The sequence below is a fragment of the Paramisgurnus dabryanus genome, chromosome 24, assembly GCF_030506205.2.
Source record: "Paramisgurnus dabryanus chromosome 24, PD_genome_1.1, whole genome shotgun sequence".
NCBI classification, from domain to species: domain Eukaryota; kingdom Metazoa; phylum Chordata; class Actinopteri; order Cypriniformes; family Cobitidae; genus Paramisgurnus; species Paramisgurnus dabryanus.
Window position 1 is genome coordinate 4,866,149 of NC_133360.1, and position 24,471 is coordinate 4,890,619.

Below are 24,471 nucleotides of genomic sequence, written 5' to 3' on the forward strand. Positions count from 1 at the left end.
TGTTGATCATTTGTTATTTGTTTCATTTGCTGTGTTAAATAGTTAAATGTATATTTCAGTGAAAAAAAAGAAATTAATTTATGTCATTACATGTGGGGAAATGTTTTAAAAACATTAATGTGTAAAAATAGCAGCTGAACAAAAATATGTTTGAGCCACAAAAGATTCTGGGTGCATAAAGATGATACACATAAATGACAATACGTATATTAAAGTAGAAACAAAAATTTAAACTCCACGTGACTAAATTACCATATATAACACAGTAAGTCCGCATCAGAATCTAAATCGCGGCTGGTAAGTCCTTATCACTAACTTTGTATATTTCTATCGTTAAGTATATAGAAATATACAAAGTTAGTGATAAGGACTTACCAGCCGCGATTTAGATTCTGATGCGGACTTACTGTGTTATATATGGTAATTTAGTCACGTGGAGTTTAAATTGTTGTTTCTACTTTACTTATATTTCTATCGTTATATTACAGTCATATTGTTAAGTGTTGCATCTTTATTAATCGTTTAATGTTTTTAGTAAATTAAAACCGTGAAACATACGTGTTTAGACACGGATGTTACAACGAGACATAAGCGATCTCTTACAAAGCAATAGTGAAATGTAGTAGCTTAAATAAATTAAAACGTATACTGTATATACTGCTGTGTCATTTTTTTTGTCAGAACCAATATTAGTGGTGTTTTTAATCACAGTCTCTCTGCAAATTTAGCATCAACTTCTTTACAAATGAATTCGCAGTACACAAAGTAAACAAACACTCCCCTTTTTAACAACGCATTCCTAATTTTATGATCCGAGCCTCCGAGTTAAGGTTATCCAGCGTCTGTGTTCTTCCCAGACGGTTCTTCCAAAACCGAACACTCCATTGGGTACTCATAACATATCACCGCGTCAAAATAAAAGTCTCTCAGAAATTTTTTTTTAAAGTAATTTTGGTTAAATTTGGCAATCTTTAAAGACATGTTTACTGATTGTTGAGACACTGCATGGTTTGCTTTGCCCCTGGCCCACACTTGTGTCACACGAAGCTGTGGGCGGGGCTACAAAATTGTTCGTTGTATGGATGGGGTGTTTAAATTCTAATCTCACATGATATTTTGGCACATTCCTGAACTGACTGTTTTCTTGGCTTGGTGCCAAAAACTGTTATATTTCAGTAGCACAAACGTTTTCAGTTCTGAAGCTTGCAGGATGTTCATTTAAGTATGATGACCTCTTATATAATTAATTATCAAGTTAAAATGTTTGATTCACTGCCCCTTTAAGGTAAAGCAACCTTTTACACTTGTCATATGGAAAGGGTTAACTGAGACAACATATCTGTAAATCATTTTTGATAGTCTGATCAGTTTTATAAAAACATTGATTTGATCATACATGACAACTGCATCACTGATATCTTATAAACAATTAAACACACTGACTGAATAATTATTACCACTTATGTTGAACAACTGATATTTTATTAAAGTCATTTACCCATTAGATGAATTCTCACTGTTAGATTTATAAAATTCATTTTCTATATGTTATAGTCATGTTTATATTTATATACAGATAGAGAATCTGTAAGATAGAGTTAATAAACAGAAATTAATTTATTAGAATATAAGCTGATGTTTATAATCTGTAAATAAAACACTTAATAGATAAAAATCACCTGAATTGATTTCATTTCCGTTTCTCTCGTCTGTTGTTACAGATAATGTAGAAGTACTGCAAGTGAATGAAGAAGAATCTGTTGATCTGAAGACTGAAGTTACTGACATACAGGGAGTTGATCTAATAGAGTGGAGATTTGGACATAACAAAACTCTCATAGCTGAAATCAATCCTGCAAACAAGATCTTCAGTACATATAATGGTGATTATGATGAATTCAAAGATAAACTGACGCTGAGTGATCAGACTGGAGATCTCAACATCAAAGACATCACGTGGGCACACTCTGGAGTTTATACACGGAAGATCACCAAAGGAGGACAAGAGATATACAAGATATTTGCTGTGTTTGTCAGAGGTGAGAAATGTTTCAGTGTAATAATGATTTTATTAACATCCAGTCACAGTATCAGTGAACTATGAGTTCTGTATGACTTTACTTCACTCATTTTGAAATCATAAACAGTAGATTATTTCATTTTTGTTTCTTAGTGTATTATCAATTTCTATGGTATGGGCTATATGCTGATGTTTGAGTACTTAACATCCTTTGTTGCTGTAGTTATTAAACTCTTCATTTATAAATGGCTAACAGCCTTTAATTTATGAAACATTAAACCATTTACTACTTTATCATTTCAGTGATATTATTACAGGAGATATTGAGAGCTTTTGATTGAACAAACATGATAGCATTATACTCCAACAAGATGCTTAAAAAAAGAATCATTGACTTTGTTAACATGTAAACCAATAATGTGATTAATCAGAGTAATAACTTAATCGCAGTAAGATGTTTACATGACTGGAGCTAACCTCTTCCCCAGGGGTCATGGAAATTCTGGAATATCATGGAATTTTGAAAGGCCTATTTCAGACATTGAAAGTCAGGGAATTTATTTTCTGATTATTCACACATATAGCCCAATGCATAGCACAAATAAATGAACTCACATATACTGCCCACTGTTTTAATTTACGTTAAATGACAAATACGTTCTTATGGATGTATTTTCTTCTTAAGTGTTGTGATGAAGACAGAAATATTATGACAGTGCCTGTAATGTTTTTATACGCTGCTGTCGCATTATTTGAGCTTTTCTGGATGAACGCAGACTGCTGACAGCGATTCGTGTTCACAGAGTTCAGGGAAAACTTCCTCACGTCAACTAAAACACACACGCACTTCAGTTAGTGCGGTATAGATGTGATTAAAGTGTTTACATTAAACTGTGTATGCCACCTCTTTTAATATGATTCATTTTTATCAAAGTATTGTGTTTACATGAGGTAAAGTATTATCTCAATATTGCCAAAATCCCATTATAGTCACTTTAAGAGGGTGCATGTAAATGTGGTCAATGACCAATCATCTTTCATTTAAAGATATCACTAAGGCTTCCTCTCTAAACAACTTTTAATTTTATCTCTCATCTCTGTTTCTTACAGCTTCTTACCCAACCCAATATAAAACTGAAGCATTAGCTAATTCAACTACATTTTAAACTCCGTGTATGTTTTGATAATCGTTCTGAATCCAAAATTATCCAAAATGAGCAGGTGCCTGCAGTCACCCACGGTTACCCACAGTTACAAGTCATCCAAAAATATTTTTTATGATATTCGGGTCGCAGTCGGTCGGGTCGTTTGAAAAATGGATGGCAATTAATCCTTTGTAATTTATATACACACCCCGCGAACCCCTAGTTCCTACGTCTATGGCCCAATGACGCTACGATGAGCACTTTACTACTAAAAATGCTAAATGCATTTCTCTTTTTTTTTTTGCGGTCCGAGTTGCGGGCGGGTTAGTTGAAAACGTCGGTCGGGTGCGGGTTGTTTATACAGTGACCCACGCATTACTGCTACCCATATTTAAGAGGTTATAAAAAGAGAACAAATAAAGATAAGATGAAACTTTTTTTTGGTTCTTTTTTTTTGTTTGTTTGAATATTCATTTGATATATTTGTATGTTTATATATTTATATAAGAACATTTTCCTGGAAGGCATTTTGTGAAAATTACAAAAAATGCTGGCAACTTTAAAAAAAAAAAGTTGGTGGGGAATGAGTTTAATAAGGGGATTTTGTTTGACCTCAGTGTTTTTTACAAAAATAATCAAAATTGATTAATCTTTAGCTGAACTCCACACTTCTATTATTTAAAAAAAAAAAAACATTTTGATTAACTCTGCTTTTTCCAGCGCGTTTTCAAAAATCATGCACCCTGCCTTTAAGTGTTACAATAGGCTACACGTGTCAAAGCAATGGTGCCTTTAAAGTGCCTTACCGTGGGTTTACACCAGCCACGTTTGCGTCTACTGTGTTTAGTTTGTCGCTTAAACAGTTTGAGTGTACTCGCTTCATTCGTGCGGGAAATTCTAGTCATCAAGACATTCACGTGGATTTTCGCATCATGGGAGGGGCTTCTGCTAAAGCAAGCTCGTGATTGGTTAACGCGGCACATTTTTCTGCCAAAGTTCAAATTTTTTAATTCGCACATAAACGAGGTAGAATGCGTCTACCGCTCTGTGCAAATGCCTCATTCGTGCTGCGAGACCTTCAGATATGCATCAACGGGTCTTCACATTGACTTATTAAAATCACTCGCGCTTGACGCCTCTACCACGGCTGGTGTAAACGCAGCATTACAAACACATCGGTACAGCAGTACGCAATTTATGTTTTAATTGCACAATAGTTATTTTTACCTTGATTATCTTGTTTTCAGAATTGTTTGAATAAAAAATGTAGGGGAAAAACATTGTGAATTGCAAAGTCCTACTGGTTTGTGATGTTGGAGTGATATTATTTTGAAAACAACTGTATATTATATTTAAGAGTTTAATACACTGACTGAATATTTAGTAAAGTACTACCATCAATATTGAAGAACTGATATTTTGTTAAAGTCATTTTACCCATTAGATGAATTCTCACTGTTAGGAGATTCATAAAAATCATCATCTAGATGTTATAGTTGTGTTTATATTTATATACTGATAGAGAATCTGAAAGATTGAGTTAATAAACAGAAATTCATTTATGAGAATATGAGCTGATGTTTATAATCAGTAAATAAGACACTTAATAGATGAAAATCACCTGAATTGATTTCATTTCTGTTTCTGTCTGCTGATGTTACAGATACAACACTGGAAGTGAATAAGGAAGAATCTGTTGATCTGAAGACTGACGTTACTGACATACAGAAAGTTGATCTGATAGAGTGGAGATTTAAAGAAACTCTCCTAGCTAAAATCAATCCTATCAAAAATATCTTCAGTACATATGATGGTGATAAAGGTCTATTCAAAGATAAACTGAAGCTGAATGATCAGACTGGAGATCTCAACATCAGAGACATCAGAGAGGAACACTGTGGAGTTTATATTCTGTTGTTTTTCAGAGGTACAGGAACCAAGGACAAGAGATTCAAAGTGTCTCTCAAAGGTGAGTAACTGAAATGTTTCAGTGTAATAATGATTTTATGATCATCTGTACTCTGTTGACAGTATACTGTAGATGTACGAGTGATTTATGACTCAGTGGGGATTCTCACATTGAATTTTACATTTAAACCTGGATTATTTTCTGTTTCAACTTTAAACCTTTTTGGTGCTTATAATAAAGATCAGAGGGGTTATTACAGAAACTTACTTTCTTAAATTGTGTCTATGTCTTACTATCTATAAATTATCCCAAGTCTTAAATCATGATTCTCCACAAATTCATATTACAGAAACAACTCTTAAATTGATTTAGGATTCTCATCTTATCTCATCTCTAATTAGGAAATCTTAAATCTCTCAATCATGTTTAACTCTTAGGTCTGTTTACGAGCAATCAACAATCCTTGAGGGTGGTTGGGGGTTTCAAGGCACCATTATAAATGACCACTCGCCGCTGTCAGCGTTTTGTGTGCCTCTGATTCATGTCTTCATATCACTCCGCAAGTAGTCCATTTAGTTGATCTCTGGCATGTGGTGTTGGTTGCGAATTAAGAAAAGAAAAAAACCTAACAAACTAACCAATCAGAAGTAAAATGGGGAGGTCTTTGATGTGTGGTTGAGATCCAGCTGCAGATGCCGTGCGGCTGGGAGAAGTCACAAGTAAACGTTGTCAGTAGTATGAATGAGTATGAAGCCTAGGGAAGACGACCTAATTGATAAAGGACTTAAATCAGTGGTGCCGGGCATGGATAGAAGGAATAAGCAAAGACGGGCAGCATTTTATAAGAAATTAAGAGAGGTGTTTGCTGCTTTGACAAAACTGTCTGTTTCAAATCAGGCTATGCCAGTAATGTTAATATCAGATTTCTCGTCTGGGCAAAATGCTGTTTTGCGATATCAATATAAAGTTGCGTTTGTGTCAAAATGTGTGTGCGTGCGTGCGTGCGTATGTCGCTGCATCATGGTAGGTATGCCGTACATTTTCGTACTTTTTTGCCCTTTGCCAATCACACCTGTGAAACTTCACATAAACCTGTATTAGGGGTGGGTTGCACCAACAAGGATTAAATTAAGCAGAGTTTAGAGCTAATCTAGGGTTTGTTGATCTCAGTTAAATTTTAATTCGAGTTGTGTTGCACCACTTAAATTTAAACACAGATTAACAAATCTTAGATTAAAACTTTAAACCGTATTAAACCCTTCATCTGCGATTTATTTTGTCTGCCATGTTGAATTTTCCGGTGTAATTAAACAGCAACAATGTTGACGTTGTCATTCAAAAAGGAAAAAACAGTTTATGGAAGCAAAGGTAATGTAATTTTTGTATTATAGATCACCTACATACACCCGTAGGCTAATCTAAAGGACGGATTCAAATAAAATCATTTGACAATCTTTTAAAACAATTAACAGATAAAAAAAATATTATGACAGGAAATATCGCAAAGCTCAGATATTGTGATATAATGAACAAGATGTGCGGACACACTTGTCATGAAGCTCCGCCGTGTGTCCGTTCATTCAATGCTCTTAGTTTCTGACTGGAGCGCGCGTGACAGAGGAGAAGCCCATATGAGCATTCGTAGCTGTCACCAGTGCTGTTAATAATCTTTTTGAGCTGCCTAACTCACTTTGTTGAGACGTTATAATAAACGCATCTTTGAATAGCGCCACCATGCTCGTGGTATGTGTTTCTAATCATTTAGCCACACATTTAATTGTAAGAAAACATATTTAAACCTCCTCATATGCAAGTTTAAAGTTAAAGGTGCTCTAAGCGAATTGAAGCATTTTAGACCATAAAACATTTTTTGTTACATACCGGAAACATCTCCTCACTATCTGCTTGCTGCCTGTCCGCTGATCAAACTGTAAAAAAACACGATCTCTGTAGACAGCCCAGGCTTCACAAACGGCAATATCAACAAATGGCCAAACCTAGCTTCAGAAAACAAAACAAAGTATTCCAGCCAATAAACGACAAGAAGGACTTGGGGGTGGGGGTTGGGCACGTTCATGAAAGCACGGAAGGGAGGGGGAGGAGTTAGCTACGCTCTGTCTGTTTGAAAACAGTTCAAACATCAACAGGAAGTGACTTCGCACATTATTCGCTTAGAGCGCCTTTAATCCCTCACTGAGATTTTAAACAGAGTTTAAAGTAATGGTGCAACAGTTAAAGATAATCTAGGTTTACTGTAAAATTTAAACTTGGATCAAAATGGCAGTTTAAATTGAAAACCTGATTATTTTAAAACAGATTTAAAGTTTGGTGCAACAGAATAATTAAATAAGCTTTGATTTAAACCAGATTTAGGCCTAATCCTTGTTGGTGCAACCCACCCTATGTTTCCCTATTATATGTAACGGGTGATTAAGATTAGAATGCCCTGTTTGTAAATGAGTGAGGATAACTTGCTCCCTTTTGCTTATATTATGGTTGATTTTAGATTTCTTTACACTCTTTTGAACTTTATGAAAATGTTGACCTGTTTGACATGAATCCCAGAATGTGTGTCATTTCCTATTACATGATTCTAAAATTAACTGTTTTCCTTCTGATCTGCTTATTGAAATATTAATGCTTGATTCATCCATATTTAAACTATCTTTAGCCATTTTGTCTGCTTCATCGCTGAATTCCCACACGTGCAGGTGCGCATATGAAATTCGTTATTATTCCTATTTGTTTAATACTATACAATGTAATCATGATTTCTATTCAAATGTAATGTCTATTTGTTTGCATTGATTGCAAACTCAAAAGAACAGCCATTGAATCAGAACATATTACTTTATCTGGTCTTATTTCGTAAACCCAAACCAAGTGCCATTAGAATTGCAACAATTTCTGCTGTATACACAGATGTGCCATCTGATATTCTTCCAGCCTTCCTAACATCAAACTCTGGTACATAGAAAGCAACTCCTGTTCTTCCAGTTTCTATGCTCTTTGAACCATCTATATATATATTTGAAGAAATGAATAATGTGTTTTTCTTATATACTCTTTAGTCTGCCACGAATGTTTTTACATTAACCTCCTCTCCATTTTCCTTAATTTTCTCATAAAGCTTTAAGTCTTTTTCAGGTTGCGCAAGTAACCAATGTGGTATTAGAAGTTTTTCAACTATTGGAGCAAATCATTTTGTGTCTAACCCAGTTTCATTAATATTATTAATAATATTTTTTTTAGTTTTCCATGAAAGGCCTTGACCTGGTGTATTCATAGTTTGTCAACTTTCCTTAAGTACTACCTTGTTAGATTTTCTTGAATTTGTCTGCTCAATCTTTCATGGCTCGCCAATGCATTAGAATGCATCTAATAGGGAAAATAATAAGCAGGACCAAGTGAGTGTGGGGAAAAGAGATTTAATGAAGGTTCTAATGTAGCATAGTTCTTCAGGATTGATGTTGTTGTGTTAACCTTCTAAATTCTTAACCCAAAGTTCTGTCTGAGAGGCTGTTTACACTTGGCATTAACATGCATTTTTATCGATCAGATCACAAGTGGACGACGTTAATGCCAGGTGTAAACTGTGTTCAAAACATTTTGAGCTCGTCCACTTTCGACCACTTTCAACCACATCCAGAGGTAGTCGAAACCACTTTTCACATGTGTTTGAATGCGTTCGAACAACCACACTCGACCGCCTTCTCTCCGCCCATTTATCTAATCTGAGGTATTAAACACAAGTTTTACGTCTTTTCTGACTTCTGCCGTGAACAGACGGTGAACAGTGCTATTTTTAGCCTTTCATTGATAAAACTACAGCGTCTGATCGCCGTAGTTTCATTTTGAAAGCTTGTGTAAGTTTGCGCGATCCTATTTCATCAATTGCGCTGAAAATATAGAGAAAGCTCTAACATATGCACGTAAAAAACACTGCGCAGCATGTTTACTTGCTAAACAAGCAGAGGACTCTGACATAATATTAGTTTGCGTCCATATAAACTCATAATTACTCCCGCTCGTGTTTGAATGACAGCAGAGAGACTCGCCCACCGTCTCACAGACCCCCCCTCACAGTATTCAGGACAGAAGCGGTCGAAAGTAGACAAAGAGACGGATTTAAACACCAAGTGTAAACGTGATGTGTCTCTCTCTCATATACTTGTGATCCGATCGACGAAAACACATCTTAATACCAAGTGTAACAGCCCCTGGGATATTTTTCCTCGCGTCGATGAAAAAGCAGTGTCTTACTGTAGCTACGTTTGTGGTTGCTTTTTGTATGTGATTTTAAGCGGACATATCATGAAAATCTGACTTTTTCCATGTTTAACATAAATCTGTGTGCTCTGACGGATCACAGGCAAAGGACGCTGTAAATTGTTCATTATTTTTCATTGCTTTTGCTTGGTACTGGAAGCCATGTTAACCTTGGCATGACACGCCACCGTACGAGTTAAAACGTGCTCCGAATGTGGGGGGGGGGGCTAGAAAGTAATCTTCAGTTGGTTGTCATATAGAATTTCAGCGTGAGATAGGAGTAGATCCTACACAGTGGAGCTTTAATAATTACAATAATTATTTCTAACCAAAGATAATGAATAGAATAATATTGAAATAATCAGAGGTTAACCCTATTTAGAAATGTTACTCTAAACAGAAACACATTGTTAGCCTCCATGCTTCTAAGTACACTTAAACTAACACCAAATGCTAGTCATATCTCTCAAATCCCCAGCTGATGTATTATTCACTATCTAACTGGGATTAGGCCGATCCTAGCCTGATCTCAGTCCTTACGCACGGTAACTATGGGTGCATCGTTATTACTTGCAGACCCAATATTTACCGAGCAACACAGAATAAAATCAAACATAATTTAATAACCAGGTAGGAAAAACATAATTCAGAAGCCAATTTGCATTCCAATTAAAATACGAAACAATCAAATGATAAACCATTGCATAGTAAAGATGAAGATCTGGTTACAGAAGATCTGGTTATCAAAGCTATCATGGGGTGAATTTCCAAGTATGGAAAATCCCCCTTAACCATTTACAACGTTTCCTTAAATATGCAGAAAGACAATAGGAATTTGCTACTGATTGATTGTTTCAAAACTCAGGGCAGTCCTTAGATGGCATACAGGGGGTGATTGGTTTATGTCTAAGATGGGAGGTCTCTATCAACATTGAATGAAGATTCTTTGTGCATGTCGCATTTCATATACAGTTTGCTTTGAGAGAATGAGAATACAAATGTATGACACCCCAAAGGTGTGATCTTTGAAAACCATATGTGTCTCGGTGGGAAGTCCACTGTGAATCTTAGAGAAGTTGTTTTCCCGGGCATTCATGTTGCACCCATGCTGTGTTCTTTGGGGAGAGGCTATCTTTATTCAGGAAATTGGCCTTACACAAGGCCGCACGGGGTAGCATACATATACAATTTTGACATCATCTGGTAAAATGTTACCATTCAGTGTTATCATAACTGTTGTACTTGATTCTCTTTTCCCATTTCTATTTGTTGTCAACCTTTTTCAACTCCGTATCAGCTTTTTTAACATCTCATCAATTAGTGATATTGAGACACCAGTAATCACACCTTTAACAGCATTCATTTATCCAGGAACATGACATTTTACTTCTATTCCTCCTAATTCCTTCACTTTAATGATCATCTCTTGTTATTTTTTGTTCATACAAAACACAAGCACTCGATTGTTGGATAAATATCATGCTGATTTAATTTCTTCAATTGCTTTTTTGAGCACTTTTGTTAAATGCATAGGATTCCTCATATCACCCATTGTTTTGAATGTTTAAGTAAGTTTGTACTCATCCTCCTTCATCCTGGTTTTGTTTCTTGTTCCTTCTCCATGAATTCCTTCAAATCTGATCCTCTTTCTTTCCGTTTTTGAGATGTCTGCACTACCTGATTAGCCTGGGAAAACCCAGGCAACTTCCAGCAAATTTAGATTTGCTCTGCAAGTAGTCTGGCAAAGAGGCCATTCAAGCCCATTTCTAATGCCGAGAAATCGCAGCACTAATCAGAAACGTTGGGGCGGGCTTTACGCGATGATGACAGCACAGCAACAACGGTAAAGCAGATTTTGTACATTACAAAGATGGATGCCACAGTGGAACATCACTCGTTCGAATCAGCTATCGCGTCTATTTTAAGTGATTTAAACTCTTCCTTTTCGTTAAAACCTGAGCAAAGAACAACACTTGAAGCCTTCATATCTAAAAAAGATTCGGCAAAAGTCTGAAATACCAGCTTGCAACTTTGGTGGCTAAACGAATGGGTCTTAGCGAGAGCGGTGACGCCATCCCCTTCATCACTGTGATTGGTTTTAGGTCTATCCAATTGCGCCCAGAGGCTTATGAGCGAGGTCCGTTGGTGACGCCCCTTTGGAAATGATTTGTCTATGAAGCTTTGCCAGACCACAACTCAGTTACTACTGAGAATGGTCTGGTTTTAACCAGGCTACTACCTGATACCACTCTTCACAATTCATGTTTTCAGAATTATCCTCTTCATCTACACTATCTCCTTCATTCACACCGCAGTCATCGCTTAAACCGCCATTCCGACTTTCCTTCGCCAGTGATAAACCGTCAACACGCTTAACTAGCAGCGCATTACTTATGGGCATGTTACTTAGGAATTGTGTAAAATGGAGTTGTACGAAATGACTCAATGCAGCAGGGACGCGAGTTTTAATCGCACAATAGACTACAACTGCCATGGAACAGAGTACGCACTCAGTATCACACACACGAACAAGCCCAAGGAAATCACTTCACACACTATTAGTGACTGTTATGAACATGCAAAACTGTACTTTCACACGCGTGCTACAATAGAAAATTTTCATAGCACGTGCGATAGCACATATATGTCGCACTGTACAGCCCTGGTGACCCAGGGTTACAAATGCGTTGATCATTTGTTATTTGCCTAATTTGCTGTGTTAAATAGCTTAACTCAGGGGTCTTCAACGTTTTTTGGGTCGAGGACCCCTTAGATGAGAGAGGCATGGAGCAGGGACCCCCTAATACTAAATGTGTAAAACAGAGATATTTAAGTAAGCAGTAAGGTACGAGAGGCTGCCTTTTCGTATTAGGCACAACGCAAAGTGGAGTAAAGTACAACTGATGACCAATCAGAATCAAGGACTGGAACTGTTTTATAAATAGAAACAAACCATACTGTCACACAGCCATACTATATTAACATGCATAATTTTTTTGTTAAAGTAGATTTTGTTTTTATCTTAATATAATAATAATAATAATAATAATATTTTAAGGTATTTGCAGTGTAATAGATTTTCATTTTACTGTGAATTGGACAAGGGCCTTCAGTTTATAAAGAAGACTGATCATGGTGAATGGCACAAAGACTATTCTGTCTATTCTGGTGTGGATAGAGGTTGTGCTAGTTTATAATTCTGAGGTCATTTGCCTTTCTCGTGTATCATCATTGTCACGAGTTTAAGTAACGCAGGCTTATTTTCTGTATAGCTTCATATCAGACTCAGGAGAACAACATGCAACGAGTCCGAGCGCATCTCTTTGGGAAAACTTTTTGAGAGGCGGATTTCAACCAGACTATGAATCTTGCAAAAAGCACCATCACGGCGCACGTTTCATTCATTTTTAAAATCGAGCGATAGTTTTGTCACAGTTTAAAATGACGCGGCGTGTTGAATTAGTGCTTTAAATCTGAACCACGTGAAACAGCCATCCAAGTTCAGAAATTTAGATGAGACAACATGTCGCACTGATTCTAAAATGACATTCTGAAAGAAAAACACGCATAAGATTTACTGTTTTATGATGACTTTTCTGTCGCTACTGCTGCTTCCTGAGTGGACATTTATAATCTTTAGATATTTTATTTTGGTCCGCTGGCTAAACTGAACGCGCGCCTTCAAACCTATGCGGCCACGCACGTGCACAACTTAAAGGGGACATGGAACGTTTTATACATATATTTTACGTTTTTAATCAAAAAATAGCTTTTCGTTAAACATCATTTGGCGGATCCCCTGCAGTTCCGTCACGGACCCCCTAGGGGCCGCGGACCCCCTGTTGAAGACCCATGGCTTAACTCTTTTAAAAGAAGTTGCCAGCGCCAGCATTTTTTATGATTTTCAAAAGTTTAATGCCTTCCAGAAAATGTTCTTCCTTAAAGGAAAAGTATGTAGGATTGTGGCCTAAACTGGTACTGCAATCACACAACTGGTGGCCAATACACAAAATGACAACATAAACATCAGTTGAGGGCTGCAACTCTACTTTTAAATGACAATATCCTGGCCAGACCACTGTTGTCAGTGATATAAGTATTTGAAATGAAAATGATTTCTTAATGTCTAGTGACATATCAGGGCCATTTTATGATTACTTAATATACATTTTTACATACTGTTCCTTTAAATATACAATATATCAAATGAAAGAACAGACCCTCTGCAAACAAAACACATGTTTCATCCTACCTTCATTAGTTCACTTTTTATCACCTCTCAAATATGGGTAGGTTTCTTCAAAAATATCATCTTTTGAGCAAAAGGCTAAGATAATTGCGTTTTTGTTCATTCAGAGCAATGATCAAAACATGCACTGCATCTGAACTGTTTGGGGGAGGGGTTGCTTCCTGGTTGCATTAGTTGGGTAAGAGAAGTATTGCGGATTGCTGGAAAATTTGTCATTGGCAGGGAACCGTTTTCTCTTAATTAGCGAGTTAACTCATCAATGATGGGGAAAGAGTTAATCCTTCAGATTTATATTTCAGTGAAAAAATAAATTAATTTAAGAAAATGAGCTGATGTTTATAATCAGTAAATAAGACACTTAATAGATGAAAATCACCTGAATTGATTTCATTTCTGTCTTTCTGTTTCTGTCAGCTGCTGTTACAGATACAACACTGCGAGTGTATGAGGGAGAATCTGCTGATCTGAAGACTGAAGTTTCTGACATAGATGTAGATAGAGTTGATCTAATACAGTGGACATTTGGACTTAAACAAACTATCATAGCTGAAATCAATCCTGTCAACTATATCCCCGGTCCATTTGATGAGGATAAAGATCTATTCGGAGATAAACTGAAGCTGAATCGTCAGACTGGAGATCTCACCATCAGTGACATCAGAAAGAAACACTCTGGACTTTATAAACTGAAGATCATCAGAGATGGAAAAACCTCAGACAAGACAATAACTGTGTTTGTCATTGGTGAGTAACTGAAATGTTTCAGTATAATAATGATTTTATGATCATCTGTACTCTGTTGACAGTATACTGTAGATGTAAGAGTGATTTATGACTATTAACTTACAGTGGAGATTTTCACACTGTGTTTAACTTTTACTTATCTTCTGTTTAAACCTGCAAAATTTTAACTGCAAAAAGTTGTCATTTTGAAAGGGTTAACTGAGACAACACATGTAAACTCTGTACATCATTTCTGATATTTGGTTGATTTTATAATAACATTGATTGACAACTAGATCACTGATATCTTACATAAATTTGATTAAAAATGATTAAAAATTAGACCAAGATGGCTATGTAATAATAAATATGTAACAACACCTTGCGCCCACCTGTTGGCTCGTGACATTTTAGGAAATTACTCTTACTACGACATTCTTTTTGCAGGGATGACAGAGCTGACAAATATAATACAGCAATAAGCCCCAAGAAGCAGTGGGTTACCAGTGCATTTTATAACAGCTAAGGGGCATTTTTAGGCACAACGCGTACCGGAGGATCTCATAAAATAAAACACAAATAAGTTGTAATTATATTAGTACAAAAATTACTCTTCCACCAAACAAAGTAGTTCCTCAGAATCAAGTGTGACTGTGTCTTTGCTACGTCTGTGTTTCTTGAGAACTGCGCTCTGTTTCAATGAAAATATGATTTAAGACTGTGGTTATTATTTTATAAATCACCATTTATCTAATTTATACATTAACATTTATATCATATAACTGTTGAAGTGATGATCAAATATGCTTGGAAGCATGCTGAACTCTTCCCCGTCAGTGTTTTTTTTTAAAGTTGCCACCCAGTTTTAGTTTAATGGCTTCCAGAAAAATTATCTTCTTTAAATAAACATAAAATATATCAAATGCAAGAACAGCCTACACTGTCAAAAAAAACCCTGTTTCATCGTACCTTCATTTGTTCTCTTATCACCTCTCAATTGTTTAGCTAAAAGCGGAGATAATTCCATTTTTGTGAAGAACTTTTGTAAGAGATCAGATTCAAAGCCATCAAAACTTACACCCTGTGTTTTCAGTGTTGAGTGAATGTGTCAGTGCTTAAGGTGGGTAAGATCGCCACCCAGAGGATAGCAGAAATATGAATTTGAGATAGAAACTCCTCAGGGAGCATTTTCTCTTTATTGACGAGATGACTCAACAATATTTATTGACATTTATCTGGATATCGCCATTAATTGTGCCATTGTAGACAAATTAAAAATATGATTAAAGACTGTGGTGTCAACCAATAAGAATGAAAAACCAGAACGGGACGTTTTATAATGTTATTTCATCACTGTTTTGCATGTGTAGGTCCAGAAAACTGTTTTCAACCATGAGTAAATTCCTACAGCTGTCATATTTTCCTTATAACGCGTTGTGTTTCTGGTTTCATGTGTTATAGTACTGATCAATCTACAGGTTATTTAGTTCTCTGACACAATCTTACCCAACTTAAACACTGAAGCATTCACTCAACACTTTAAACACCAAAGTTTTGATCAGGCTCTGAATCTGATCTCTTACAAAAGTTTTCAAAAAATTGAATTATCTCCGCTTTTAGCTAAAAATTTGAGGGGTGATAAGAGAACAAATGAAGGTAGGATGAAACAGGGTTTTTTTAAAGCTGAGGATCTGTTCTTTCATTTGATATTTTATGTTTACTTAAAGAAGATAATTTTTCTGTAAAGGATTGACCTAAAACTGGGTGGCAACTTAAAAAAAAAATGCTGACTGGGAAAGAGTTAAGAGTGCTTCCAAGCATATTTGATCATCACTTCAACAGTTGCACGATATAAATGTTAATGTATAAATTAGATGAATGTTGATTTATAAAATAAACACCACAGTCTTTAATCATATTTTCATTGTGTCTTTGCTGCATTCGATGTTAGTTGGGAACTACGCTCTGTTTCAGCCACACTTGATTCTGAAGAACTACTTTGTTTGGCAGAAGAGTAATATTTGTACTAATATAGTAACTTATTTGTGTTTCATTTTATGAAATCCTGCTATGCATATGAAGTAACTTTTTTATAAACGCAATAACCCCCGTGAAGCAGTCGTGTTAAAGTGCTAGAGCTGTAATCGGGCCTTAAAAGTTAGGCCCGAAATGTCCGGAGCCCGACAGAATGCAGCCCGAACCCGAACGTACATTTAGATTGACAGCTTTTTAAAAGCCCGAACCCGTTTACAGCCCGACATTATTTAAATGTGCGCACACACACAGCTTTTGTCAAGAATGAGAAATTTACACAGGTTTTAACATTATTTATTCATGACTAATAATCTACACGCCACTTGGAAGTTGAAACAAAGAAATAAGTAATCTGTAACATTGTAACATCTCATTCTAAATAGGCTTATGCAATACACTATAAATATGCCAATAAAATTATTATTTCTTAACGAATTAAATTAAGATAATACATTCTGAATTAAGATGGGTATTTGGCAATAACGAAATTAAGAGGCAGGCTCCGCGGGATTTGCGTCGGCACTTCTCTCCATTACTGCCAACATTAGTCTATCCTCTGTCTAAATTATGTAAGACTCGATTCATATTTAGTTATACATTGAAAAACCTACTCACCAAGATTAGGCTACATGTTTTTGATGAGGAAAATCATTAAATCCATTGTAAATGAATTCAGCGCGATCCTGCGCTACTGATTTGAACTTGACCGCTCATTTACCTCACAAAGCCGGAGCGGAAGCCCGAGCCCGCCCCGAGCCCGTGTAAAATGTTAGAAATGAAGCCCGAACCCGCCCGAGCCCGTCGGGTCCCGACGGGTCCCGTCGGGTTCGGGCAAAGATCTTCAGCTCTATAAAGTGCATCTTATAACAGCTAAAGGGAGTTTAGGCACTCCGCTTCGCTGACGAAAGCGGAGTCGTGGAGAGCCGCTTCGCCATGGTTTCAGTGTTTTGGAGGGGGTCAGAAATGACGGGAGGGGGTGTGTCACCCAGATTTGCTTCCCCGTCTGCATTTTCCTCAGACACGTTCTTCTCCCACACAAAAACAGAATTTTATTCAAAACGTTAGCACTAGATTCCGTGTTAATTTGCCAATTCAGCGATTCCGTCCTCGATTCCGTGATCGTGGAAATTATAAGGCCCTAGTATTTAAATTAAATTTATTTTAAATACGTATTTAATTACTTTAGTGTATTTTGTAATTTGTATTTTGCGGGTGTGGAAAAAATAAAATGTAATTTGTAACAAAATATTTTGAGGGAGTGTATTTAGAGTATTTCAAATACCTAAATACTTAAGAAAAATCACCATATGCTTATCACAATAATAAATGATTTTGCCATATTTGGTCTGATGTTGGCAATGGCAATGTCCAGGTTAGATGCACGAAAATCACGTGACACCCTGTAGACCGGGCTCCCTCCAAGAAGTGAATGAGTTTTGAACACAGGAGAAGAAGTGGCGCTACTCCTCTTAAAAATGGCATTAAAGCATAACTAAACCCTTGGTCAGAGCTTGACTCCACCCACTGGCAATATTTGAAAAATGCAAGAAAATTATCAGATCCCAATGGAGAAAGAGGGGACGAACTAAGCTCGTACCAAGGGTGTGGTGAAATCGTAACAAGGGCGTGGTGAGCTTGAACCTGCTTATGCCACGCTGTACCACTTATGTCACGTAGTACCGCAACATCCAATAGGAAAATTCAACTGCAGTAGCCACCATTCAACCTGAAGAGGGCAGCACTCAGACGTTTTTACACCATATAAGCCGTTTCTCAATATCAAGGAAGGATCCTCCAATGCCAGGGGCCGTTTCTCAAGAATACTACCTTGGCAGGACTAGTCCTTACAAGTCACTTCCTTCAGAGGCTAGGCGAGGCTCCTCTTAAGCATTGGTAGAACACATTTAATGGAAAAGGCTTAGCAAGTGCACGTCATTGCGTCAATGAAAGGTGTGCTTTCAGTGCTGCGCGCATAGGATTTGTTACATAGCCATAGCCTTGTTGATGCTAGAGGTCAGAGGTGAATGGGCAGACTGATTCAAGCTGATTGAAGAGCAACTTTGACTGAAATAACCACTCTTTACAACCGAGGTATGCAGCAAAGCATTTGTGAAGCCACAACACGCACAACCTTGAGGCGAATGGGCTACAACAGCAGAAGACGCCACCGGGTACCACTCATCTCCACTACAAATAGGGAAAAAAGGCTACAATTTGCACAAGCTCACCAAAATTGGACAGCTGAAGACTGGAAAAATGATGCCTGGTCTGATTCTCGATTTCTGTTGAGACATTCAGATGGTAGAGTCAGAATTTGGCGTAAACAGAACAAGAACATGGATCCATCATGCCTTGTTACCACTGTGCAGGCTGGTGGTGGTGGTGGTGTAATGGTGTGGGGGATGTTTTCTTGCCACACTTTAGGTCCCTTAGTGCCAATTGGGCATCGTTTAAATGCCACGGCCTACCTGAGCATTGTTTCTGACCATGTCCATCCCTTTATGACCACCATGTACCCACCCTCTGATGGCTACTTCCAGCAGGATAATGCACCGTGTCAAAAAGCTTAAATCTTTTCAAATTGGTTTCTTGAACATGACAATGAGTTCACTGTACTAAAATGCCCTGGATGTGCATTCCACAAATCTCCATCAGCTGCAAGATGTTATCCTATCAATATGGGCCAACATTTCTAAAGAATGCTTTCAGCACCTTGTTGAATCAATGCCACGTAGAATTAAGGCAGTTCTGAAGGCAAAAGGGGGTAAAACACAGTATTAGTATGGTGTTTCTAATAATCCTTCAGGTGAGTGTAGTCTGATGAACCCAAAGTTGAACTTTGGCCGTGATACCAAAAGATATGTTTGAACAAAAACACAGCACATCACCAAAAGAGTGTACATGCCCACGGTAAAGCGTGGAGGATTACAGCATCAGGCCTTGTAGCTGCTGTGGATGGAATAATGAATAGTTTCAAATACCAGTCAATTTTGGCCAAAAACCTTAAGGCTTCCGCCAAAACACTTAAGATAAAGAGAAATTTCACCTTTCAGCATGACACCATCAATCTACAAGGAATGGCTTCACCAAAACAAGATCTGTGAGGTGATCTGAAGAGGGCTGTGCAAAGGGACACCCAACAAATTTGTCAGAATTAGATTGCTTTTGCAAGGAATTAGGTTTCAAGATGTGTAAAACTGATTGACACTTAATTATTAAGATTGAATGCTGTAAAATAATCTTAAGGTGCTTCTAATTAGTTATTGTTTAGGGGTGTGCACACTTATGCAACCTGGTTATTGTACAATTTTTACTTGCCATTTTTTCACCCCAAAATGATTCTTAATCACTTTAATAAATAGATTCGCAATAAAAGTGCAACAGGTTCCAACATGATTCATCTTGGTTTTATTTTTTACATCACATAAACATGCAGTTTTAACAGGGGTGTGTAGACTTTTTATATGCACTGTACATACTGAGAGATAGAGAATCTGAAAAGTTGAGTTAATAAACAGAAATTAATTTATGAGAATATGAGCTGATGTTTATAATCAGTAAATAAAACACTTAATAGATGAAAATCTCCTGAATTGATTTCATTTCTGTTTTTGTCTGCTGCTGTTACAGGTGAAACACGGGAAGTGAATGAGGGAAAATCTGTCCATCTGGAGACTAAAGTTAAAGACATAAAGAGAAATGATGATGTGATAGAGTGGAGATTTGAAGAAACTCTCATAGCTGAAATCAATCCTGTAAACAATATCTTCAGGACATATGATGGTGATGATGATCTATTTAAAGATAAACTGGAGCTGAATCCTCAGACTGGAGATCTCAACATCAATGACTTCAGGCAGAAACACACTGGAGTTTATACACGGAGGATCATCAGATATAAAGAAATCTCAGACTGGAAATTCAGAGTGTTTGTCAGAGGTGAGTAACTGAAAATTTTCAGTATAATAATGATTTTGATATCATCTGTACTCTGTTGACAGTATACTGTAGATGTAAGAGGGATTTATGGATTTTTACATTTTACATTTTTACATTGTTGTGGCCATTTGTGAAGGTAAAAATATTCAAAGTATTTAATAAAAAAATGCTGTTTTTTGTCCTGCACGTTGTTAAAACGACAATATCCCTGTCCAAGAAGTCTATCCTCATGTGATTGCTGGCTTTCATTTAAGTTTTCATTTAGGACACCTGTGGGGTTACCCTAAAGTTAAGACCAATGTAAGATGTTTTATCAAGTTAGGGTGATTTTCGAATATACATATACTATCTGCAGTTAAGATAAGATAATGCACTTTTTGTTATTCCGTAATAGCTTTTGTCTTAAATGAGATCCTACCGCTAACCCAAATGATGATGGTAAATATTTACAGTGTGAAACAATGCAGCGTTGGACAATGGCCAGTTGTTTAACAATCAATAATATTGTGCCTCAGTGCTCATGAATTATTCATGCACTTTATACAACATCAGAGAGCATATGAGAGAAAAGTGATGTGATTGTAGTTAGCTGTTAACATGCTTTTTAAACTACACCTGCTTTGCTTAAGGTTGAAAGCAAATTTAAAATGGTAACACAAAGTTAAGTGCAATATAAAAAACCCTTATGTGAAAAATATTTATCTGCTACATTTTTCTTGTGTTCCTGTTTGACTTCTAGAAAACAATAACCTCTTTTCACCTCACAGTAACACAGATGCAGTAAATTAAAATACCATGTTTAGTGTAGTACTTCATGTGGTGTTATACTGATGACATACTGATATTTGATATTTTTTCAGATATTTGATCTGTTTATATTACGTTCATCTGATTATAAGTGAGGCATTAGTTTCTTAAAGAGGACATATCATGAAATTCTGACTTTTTCCATGTTTAAGCAGGGCTCCAGACTGCCACCAAATGGTGGCATTATGCTACCAAAATTTGAGAGTGTGACACTGAATTTTACATCCAGTCGCACAGTGACCAGTAAATTTGACCTTTTTTGTGATGTGACACTGAATTTGTACTGAATTTGTACTTTCTGCATCTATCATCAAAGTATTTATTAGTAATACAGTGGAAATTAGTAGAAATCTGAATATTTGGTTAGCATGTTGTTTTACGGTACGTGCCCCTAAATTTTCAGAAGGGGCCACTGTGCTCCTGGTGAAAAAAGTTCGTTCGGAGCCCTGTTAAGTGCTATAATTGGGTCCCCAGTGCTTCTATCAACGTTGAAAAAGATCAACCCAGTAACTTAGTTTTGATAAACCATTCTCTTGTGAAAAAATAGGTAATTGAAATTTGGCCCCCCTTGTGATGTCAGAAGGGGATAATACCGCCCCTTAACTGCACTATCCAACCAGAGTGCAGAGATCAGCTCATTTTTACTCACACCTACAAAGTGGCAATTTTAACATGCTATAAAAAATTATAATATTTTAAGCTAAAACTTCTTATATGTACTCTGGAGACACCAAAGATTTATTTTCAATATTTATCAACTCTTTTGTCTGTTAAGTGGGTTCTGACCTGATACTGATTCATTTACCAGATTCACTGATCCGAAAAAGTTCAAAAAGCTGTATATTCATCTAAGAGGTTGAGATCATGAGATCAAGTTTATTATGAGAGTCTGAGCTGGTGTTTATAATGAGAAAATAAGACATCTGACAGGAATAAAGCAAATGATTTTCCTGTGTTAAGCTTCTGTTTCTTTATATGTGCAGCTTATGGAGGTAAAGTGGAGCCAGTCTCAGTGAATGAGAAATAATCTGTCCCTCTGAAGACTGAAGTTACCGACATGTAGATAGTTAATCTTAAAACTACACTTTGTGATCAAGACACTAATATTAAGAAACAGCTATTTTGTCTTTTGAGTTATTAGGACATTTAAAACAAGCCAAAAGGGTTACTTGTCATTCTTGTCATTCCATGGCAGAAGAAACTAGTTCTCAACAAAGAGGCTTTTAAAATCACTCTCTTATTGTTTTCTAGTCTTCTTTTTATAAAATTGTGCCGTCAAGCTGCTGTATAAAAACAGCACTCAGCCGTGATGAGAGAGACCTATATCACACTCCTACTCCAGCGATATTGCTTCATTATTTCACACTTTTATTTTAAATCAGATAAGCTGTAGACTTTTGTTGTTGTAGTTCAGTTATTATATTTTCCGTTTAAAATGACTAACAGCTTTTAGATTATGAAACATTATTAAACCATTTACTAGTAGCCTACATCATATCAGTGATATTATTACAGGATTGAGAACTTTTGATTGAACAAATATTATAACATTATAATCCAACAAGATGCTTTAAAACACCAGAATCATTGACTGAGATCATCCTTCATTTAAAGATGTTTATCACATCTCTTAACACATTTTGATTTGATCTCTCATCTCTGTTTCTTACAGCTTCCAGAGGAGGAGATTCAGTGGGTATAGAGATGGATCCGTTGTTGCCTAACAAGAGTCAGTAGCAGTGATCTCCCTCCGGTGTAACATCATCAATATTAAAAACACATCAGCATCACATCACTTATAACAACACCCTCATATCAATGAGTTTAAATAATACACCTGTGTGTGCTGATAAACCAGAGGAAAACATTTACCTTTGATTTGTTATTACATAGAGACATTTCAATAGCTTGAATAAATTAAGTTAATAGAAAGATAAGTAATTATAAATATAATAAAAGTCAATCAAATTAAAGTTGATGGAAAACATTTGTTATTCACGCTGATCTACAGATAAACTCTGATATTATTTTAAACATAAATATCAGATTTTATCTCCGTTTCTAGATGCAGACATTGTGTACTGAATCTAATATTTGTTTTTATATAAAGCTAGTACAGTGTTATAAAACAAAAGCCTAAATATCTCATGTATATCTAACAGATGTACTACAGCAGTATCTTACTGACTGATGTTTGTTTTTTGTTGATATTAGTTGACATCCTGTGTCCTAGTATTCATACTTTACTCTTATACAGTATGAGTGTTTAAATGTGAATCTGCAGATGAAACTCTGTGTTATTGTTAACCTGTTGATCTACTGATCTTCACTTCTAGTTAGTGTCTTATCCGTGGTCAGTTTTCTATCCCATAATGCGACAGAGGCAGAGGAGCCATCAGATTCATGAAGTTAAACAAACATAAATACTTGTAAACTGAAATCATTTAATTGTTTTGTACTTGTGTTGTGTTCCTGTAGTTTAGTGATAGCGTGTGATGCTAGCAGCAGCTTTAGGTTTAATTTCTCTCTTATTAGTTTATCAGTGAATATTAACAGATATAGCTGTGCATAAATGCTTTTATGTTCAAATGTAAGAGTTACATGTAACAAAAACATTATTCATGTGCTTAAATTGCTTTAAATATATTGTTCGCATATTATCAGGAATGTATTGATACCAAGCACTTGTGTACCCCAAGCATGACATTTATTGAGAAGTAAATGGTGAACATAGTCTGTAAAGTTCACAGATTCAGCTCATGTGTCTCAGTCTAAAGAGAAATCAGATTTTGATGATTCAGTCTTACATTGACTGATAGATTCTGTGTTAGACTGATTTGATTTTTATGAAGTTTTTCAGTTATGTTATTTTATCATTTTTTTACAGCTTTGCCAAATGTTTATATTTTAAACTCTGTGCCTTGTTTTATCATTATGTAACCACGATTGGTATAGTAAATAACTACTACTAACATTTTGTTATTATATATTAATATTGTTTGTGTCATAGAGACTTTTGTCTCAGACCGTGTTAATCTAACATCTTTAATTTAATCTGAATCTGTTTTCATGTTGAGTCAGTTCAGATAATCAATATACAATCTGTACATTATACAATTTGTTGTGTTTTTTTATTAGTATGAAACTGCATGATGCATGGACTTATAGCACTTAATTCAAAGCTTGCACTAAAAAATGTTTTAAAAAAAACTTTTTTTGAAGTCCTACACTTTAATCTCTTTTAGTTTGTTCTTCTCTGAACAGTGTGTGTATTGTTACAGCTTTGATATGATAAACCACTTATGTTATATTCTCATTTTGTTGAATAAAATCATCTGATAAAAGTCACAGTGCTGTTTTATTCATGTGAGACATT

General features: G+C 36.1%; 1 protein-coding gene across 1 annotated transcript in view; it reads left to right on the forward strand.

Moving 5' to 3' along the window:
* The window catches only part of LOC135721241 (uncharacterized), a 101,231-nt gene extending 76,792 nt beyond the window's left edge, over nucleotides 1-24,439 (forward strand). The window contains exons 7-11 of the mRNA XM_065243432.2: nucleotides 1,722-2,039; nucleotides 4,829-5,134; nucleotides 14,007-14,336; nucleotides 19,980-20,288; nucleotides 22,768-24,439. Coding sequence (XP_065099504.1) covers nucleotides 1,722-2,039; nucleotides 4,829-5,134; nucleotides 14,007-14,336; nucleotides 19,980-20,288; nucleotides 22,768-22,832 — 1,328 coding nt within the window. The 3' untranslated portion in view covers nucleotides 22,833-24,439. The remainder of the gene's footprint in view (nucleotides 1-1,721; nucleotides 2,040-4,828; nucleotides 5,135-14,006; nucleotides 14,337-19,979; nucleotides 20,289-22,767) is intronic.
* The last annotated feature ends 32 nt before the right edge of the window (nucleotides 24,440-24,471 follow it).